The sequence below is a fragment of the Falco rusticolus genome, unplaced genomic scaffold (genome assembly GCF_015220075.1).
Source record: "Falco rusticolus isolate bFalRus1 unplaced genomic scaffold, bFalRus1.pri scaffold_122_arrow_ctg1, whole genome shotgun sequence".
NCBI lineage: Eukaryota > Metazoa > Chordata > Aves > Falconiformes > Falconidae > Falco > Falco rusticolus.
In genome coordinates, this window is record NW_023618157.1 from 1 (window position 1) to 6,381 (window position 6,381).

General features: G+C 54.1%; 1 protein-coding gene across 1 annotated transcript; it reads right to left on the minus strand.

The window, feature by feature from the left end:
- Positions 1-1,901: 1,901 nt before the first annotated feature.
- LOC119141975 (endoplasmic reticulum-Golgi intermediate compartment protein 3-like) lies at positions 1,902-5,614 on the minus strand. The gene is made up of 4 exons (XM_037374673.1): positions 5,468-5,614; positions 4,690-4,777; positions 3,292-3,411; positions 1,902-2,535 (listed from the first exon to the last, which is right to left on the minus strand). The coding sequence occupies exons 1-4, from the start codon at positions 5,612-5,614 to the stop codon at positions 2,411-2,413; spliced, it is 480 nt and encodes a 159-aa protein (XP_037230570.1). The 3' UTR covers positions 1,902-2,410.
- Between the last annotated feature and the right edge of the window lie 767 nt (positions 5,615-6,381).

Sequence of the window (6,381 nt, forward strand, 5' to 3'; positions counted from 1 at the left end):
TCCACAAAGCTCCCTTTGAAAGCAATTAAAATGCTAAAATTAATTTACAAAAAAGCAGGTTTATCGTGTAACTGAAATTCTTTGAGATATTCAGTACCTAGACTCACGCTGGCTGTGAACAGGGTGAAATGGCAAAGGGCTATCAACCAGGCCCAAGGGAAGGCTCAAAGGCTGGAAGAGCTAAAGAATAGTCAGGGAAGGGATTTTAGTCCAAGCCCAAGCAGGCAAAAGGAGATGACATTAGTCCTGCTGCCTGCAGGTGTGTGGGAAAATCACCTTGAGGGGGGGGGGAATTCGACAAAATTGTGTCCTAACAGAAGCGTAGCATTACGGAAAGCTTTTTTAGGGTAAAATACAGCTATGGCCTTCAGGATGGCTGGCATGCACAGAATCCGTATCACCACAGTGCCCTAAGCAACACCTCCTGGCAGCTCAGCGCATGCCGATAGTGGTGACGGAGGACGGTGCGGAGTGGAGACACCACGGCCAGGCTGTCGTGCTCCCTGCAGGAAAGGGAACCAGATGGCACCACACAGCTGATAAGCTGCACACCAGTTGTCACATGAAGAATCCAGGAGATGTCTGTGGCTGAGCCAACCATTATGGTGAAATTACTTTCCTCAGCTGAAATCATCGCATTGTAATACTAACACACACCTCCACCTCAAAGCTGCCTGCCTCCAAGGTACTACTACACCTCACTGGGCACACAACACCAGTTAGTAACAACAATATGCATGACTAAAGTCACTCAAGCTCTGCCTAAATGTGATGGAAATGGACTGGTCCTGGACTGAAATAAGTCCAAAGGGGGGGGGGGGGGGGGGGGGGGGATTGTCTAAACTCCTCGATTACCCAACTCTGATTCAGTGTTCACAAAGCTAGGTCAAGCTGACTCACTCTCTACAGTTGTTATGCAGGGACTTCTCACCAAGGTAGTCAGCCTTGGGGAGGATGAGAAACAAAGAACAGGTAGTGAAAACAATGCTGTTACCTAAGTTACGCAGAAAGAAACCTTCAAGTGAGGAAAGTTCTGGCTACGAGAGGAAACGGGATGATAAGGTGTTGCAATCCACTGACATCAACAGAAAATTAGTTGAAAATAAGACAAAGATAATTGCCTTATTCTTAGCGGGAGATCACAACCTCCAACTCAAACAGCCCCACCAAAGGAGGGCAAAACCCCGCCTGAGGAGCATGCGTAGTTAGCAGAGAACTTCAGCAGTGTTATCTGGGGATACGTACTAATTTGTACTAGAAGCCAGAAACTTGTAACTAACCCTGTGTATGAAAATGAATATGCAATGTACTATGAAGTATAAGAAGTGGACAGATGAAGGGAGAAATTAGGGAAGACTCCATCAGAACTTCTGGGATCCGTCGATGGGCTGAACCTGTCTTCTCCCCCGTAGGGACACCTATCGGGTAAGAACTTTGTTTTATGCATGTTAAATAACTAACTCATGCTAGCTGTTATTAGCGATTATAATTTAGTTGTATGTAGTTTAGTTGTATATAATTCAAAGCTTGTTTTTGCAGACAGTCCCTATCACTGGCAATCACGAACCTTAATTTGTCACGATTTCCTATTAATAAAGAGTGTTATTCCGTGAACTGTTGGTGTGAGTCCTTTGTGGGCGCTGGCAGTTGCCGGCAGCGGGTAACACATTCAAACAAAGTGGGAAGACCTGCTGAGGGGTCCCCCTAATGCTGCTAGTGTGCCACCCTGAACAAGTCAGTCGAATTGCCCTTCGATCCAGTGGGACTTTTCAGTGAAGGGTCCCTGTACTGGGATGCTGACAGACTGGTCGGGAACAAGGGTCTCTGCTTTCCTGGGGTGCTAACAGACAGATCAAACACCTTGGGTTGAGAGGATTGCATACTGCTGCTGCCTCCCCCCCGCTTCACGTGACAACGTGGCACACACCTTGGGAGAAGCCGGGAACAAGGTCTGAAAGAAGCCTGCACTTTCCTTGGTAGAGTAGTGGAGCATCAAAGGATGGAACACACGAGGGCACTTCAGCAAAGGAGTTACGAGTCTGGTTAACAGACGACAGTTTCTCCACCCTGGGATGCCTGACCAAAAATGTATATGTGGGTGAGAGTGGAGGGAGAGGCTGTGTTAGGACGGATGCCTAGGAAGAGATATTTCAGCACTGGTGGGCAGACACAGAAGATCAGGTGCTCACGCAGGTACAACATGCAGTACTGACAACTGGGAACACTACTCAAGCCAGTACCGTAGGAGCTAGAAGACAACACTTAGCTCATCTTGATGAAAGAGATCTGAAGTGTTTCCCACTCACCATCTTGACACTCCAACCAAGCCACAGCTCAGGAAATCAGAATTAAGACGCAAGGCTCAATGGACCTGCTAGCCCCTCTGGCAAATTCAGTGGTCTGGGACCTCTCAGACATCTTGTACAGGTGTTGGAAAATCCAGATCTGATGGTACTGACTTCACATCCCAACACACGCTCTGTTCCCAGAACTCTCCTCTCACATCAGGACTGGCAGTGTTATCCCACGTACCAGCTGCAAGCAAGCAAGAGGCATTTGCTCATACTCTGCAGTGACCAAAGGTTCTGAAGACACGCAGACTGCAAAGTCAGGACAGCATTACTGTTTGACTGCAACACTACCAGAATCGTTCCCGGTTTGTACTGAAGTACAACAGTAAGTCATAACATGTAAAAAATGCAGAGTAGAGCTTTATGTAGCCAAGGACCACTTACTCCAACTTGTAACTTATTGATATATCAACTGAAATATATTTATCAGGTATGCATTGACACACGCAAAATAAACGCAGTAAGATGATAGCTTAGGCTTAAGGGTCAAGTCAGCGGAGCCTTCCCTGGAGAGAGGCTCTTTCCTCTAACCAGCTCGTCCCATCTGCCAGCCTACCAGGATTTAAAGATGCAACCAAAGTCAAGTTTTGCCAGACCAGCTGCTTGATTCCTAGTAGGAAAAGCCCGTTCACTCAGCAGCTTTGCTCCTGAAATGCATCAATGAGTCCTTGTCCCAATTTCAGAGGGACCAGGCAGAGACTTGCCTCGCAAAAGTACCGAGTATAATATATACACACACACACACACACACACACACACAGAGGAGCTTGTCTGATCTGCCAGTGTAATAGATTTGTGTCCTATAAACTCTTCAAGAGTTTGTGGCGTTTAAAACGCTGTGAATTCAGCCATCACTTGTTCCCATGAACCTCATAGCAGGCATACGGCGATGGAAAGGCTATGAGAGCATCCATCCACAAATGGCAGAATAGCATCTTACCATGTCTGTCGGCCTCTGGAGTCACACGATTGCCAGCCTTATCCAAGCGTTGTTTAAACAGATTATGCTCTACGTCCAGCTGCTGCTCTCCTGCCACATCCATGGCATCGATGCTCAAATCTGAAAGCAGTAAGCAAGGAAAGCGGTCTATGAACACACAAGTGTTATGGCCTGTGACAAGCTGAGGAAGTGAAAAGACAGAATCTTTCAGCCAGCAGGGTAAGAATGTGCCAAACTGGGAGAGCGTGTACGGCTAGGGTCAAGTGACCGACGGAATAAAACGCACAATGCAGCATGCTAAATGGCCCTCCCAGGTACAGGGTTTGGTTTGGTGTCCCAGAAGGACCGTTTCCAACTTCCAAGAAAGCGTTACCCTGAAAGGTAGACGCGCTTAAGGCAAAAAGCCAAAAGCAAACCCCTCAAAGCCCAGAACCATTTTCAGGAACACAGGAGTTAAGCCTAAAATTGGTTGAAAGCTGCCTCCTACCTCTTCCCCCGCCACCTCTCCCCCTTCAACATCAGCACATTTCCTTGTGATCTCTTTTCACAAAAAGATTGAGGCCTGTGGTATCAGCTCGGTACCGAAGCACCACGATGCGCTTGCTGGCTACATGCTCTCTTAGAAGGCCGACAGCTTCTCCACACACAACAGCCGAGGCTTCCAGTCTCTCTAGCCTTCCCACACCGTTTTAAAATTAAGGAAGGCAAAGACCGGTAACACCTCGGGGGGTCAGGAGGAAGTCAAGATTCACTACATCTAGAGCCCAACGCATTACCCAAAGGAATTACCACAACTGAACAAGAGGCAGGAACGATCGGTAGACAGGCGGATAACATGCATAGCAGTAATACCCAGTCAGACTTGAAGGACTTCCATTCACTTCATCCCGCAACTTTGTTTTGAATTTAGTTAAAAGGTAATCAGATTCTTAACGCTCATTCTGCTTTTATAACTTCTGGAGAAAGGCTAACACATGGCATTGACATTACAGTCAGAATTCAAGTACCAAAATCACGGCAAAGCTGTGCCTTGCCAAGTGACTTCCAAAGCAGGCTCTCGAGCCTTTCAACAAGACAGTCAAGTCTGGAGTCCCAAGGGAACTCTGTGCCAGCTCTGTCAGCGCGACTGAGCTCCCTGACCAAGTACACTGCCGTACAGAAATGTAAGCGGGTTTATGCCTCAGGCTCATTTACAATGTAGAAAAATAATACTGCCCGACTGGACGCGCTGGTTTAAGCGCCCAGCAGGCCTGGCTGCGTAACCACGAGGCACCACCAATTCCTCCCCGGCTGTTGCCCAAGCAGCAGCGCAGCACTTGGAAGCAGCGGGCAGATGGAAACTTCTGGGCCCTCGGCAAGTGCAAAAGTTATCCCTCCACAGTCAGCAGTTCGACTCACAAGCACAAGGCATATGTGGAAAAGTAACATCTAGACTGATCTTCAGTTTATCTCCCCTTGATTTGTCAACGTACAATTCCGGATGAACCTAGGTACAAAGAAAAAAAAAAAAAAAAAAAAAAAAGAGAGCCGTTTCACTGGGAAGCAAATCCAAAGGCCTCTTCCCCTCGGCTGCTCTGGCCCAGGAGCTGACTGTCAAGACACAGGATCAGCGAGACACCTGAGCTGCTGCCTCCCACACCTTCCCCCGTTTGTAATACTTTATAAAGAAAGACATCAATCGGTGGGGGGAAAGGGGTGGGGATCCCGCCGCCGGCTTTCTTTTCCTTCCCTTGCCCGCTCGCAGGGGCTGAAGAGGCTCCTAAGCCGCCCCCCTGCGACAGCGTTACCGCAGGCCCCGATGCGGCCTCTGCGGCCCCAGCCCGCTGCCACGGCCCCGGCCGGCGGCTGGGGGAAAGACAAAGCCCCGCGCAGAGCTGCGGCGGCTGCCCGGGCACCCGGAGGCGGCGGGGGGGCGGCAGGGCGCCGCGGGCCGACCCCCCGCCCGGGCCCCGCCGCCGCTCCTCGCCTCCTCGCTGAGGTAGCGGCGCAGCTCCGAGAAAAAAAACAGGCGGCACCGTGAGCAGCCCGCTGAGCACCGCCACCGCCGGGGAGACGAGAACCGCCGGCAGCCCCGCCGGTCCCGGGCCGTCCTCCCGCCTCAGCCCGCCCGCCGCCGGCACCACGTCCCCCCCGGCCGGCCGCTGCCCGACGGGGAGGCCCGGGCCCGCCCGCTCACCCAGCGCGCCGCCGCACGGCCCGGCCCGAAAGCCTTCCAGGCTCCCGGGGAAGCCCCGCACCGCCTCAGCCGCTCCGGGGCGCCGCGTGGCCGGAAATTAAACCCGCCTTCCGGGGCCGGGCCGGGCCCGCCGCCGGCCACGGGCATGCCCACGGCCCCGGGGGGGGTTGCCCCTGTGGCCCCCTGCCGCCCTCCGCCCCCTCCCCCCCCTCCCCCCCCTTATAGCCCCGGTCTTGCCCCTCCAGCCCCCTCCCGCCGGCCCCCCTCTGCCCACCCCCCCACCCCCCCCTCCCCCCCAAATCTGTGCCTGCCCGGAGAGCCCCCCCCGCTCACTCCGTGCGCCCCCCCCCGCACCGCCCACCTGCCCCCCCCCGTGTCCCCCGCCCCCCTGCGTCTTCTGACCACCTGCCCCCCCCGCGCCCCCGTGCACCCCCACCCACCTGCCCCCTCAGCCTTTACAGCCCCGGTTTGCTCCCTCATAGCCCCTATAGCCCCTCCTAACCCCTATAGCCCCCATCCTGTCCCCCCCCGCCCCCTCACCAGTTGCCTGCTCCAGGGGGGTGGGGCAGCCCCCCCGGGCTGTTTGCTGCTGGGGGATCGCTCGCACGCCCCCCCCCCCCCCCGCCCGGGACAGCGGTGCCGGGGGGGCTTGGGGTGTGTGTGTCAGTGCCGCCCCCGGCCCCCTTACCGTGTCCACCGTCCTGGCCCCCCCTTTACCTGGGGAGGGGGCTCGACCTGGGCCCTCCATGGACCCACCAGCAGGAACTGGGAGTATAGAGGAACAGGCAGGGGGCACAGCTGCCCTATGGCCCCCCCAGCCCCATGGCCCCCCCATGGGCTCCCCCCCTGTGCCTCCCACCCACCCCAGATGCCCCCCAAGCCCCGCCAGAGGACCTTGTGCCCTCCAACCAGCC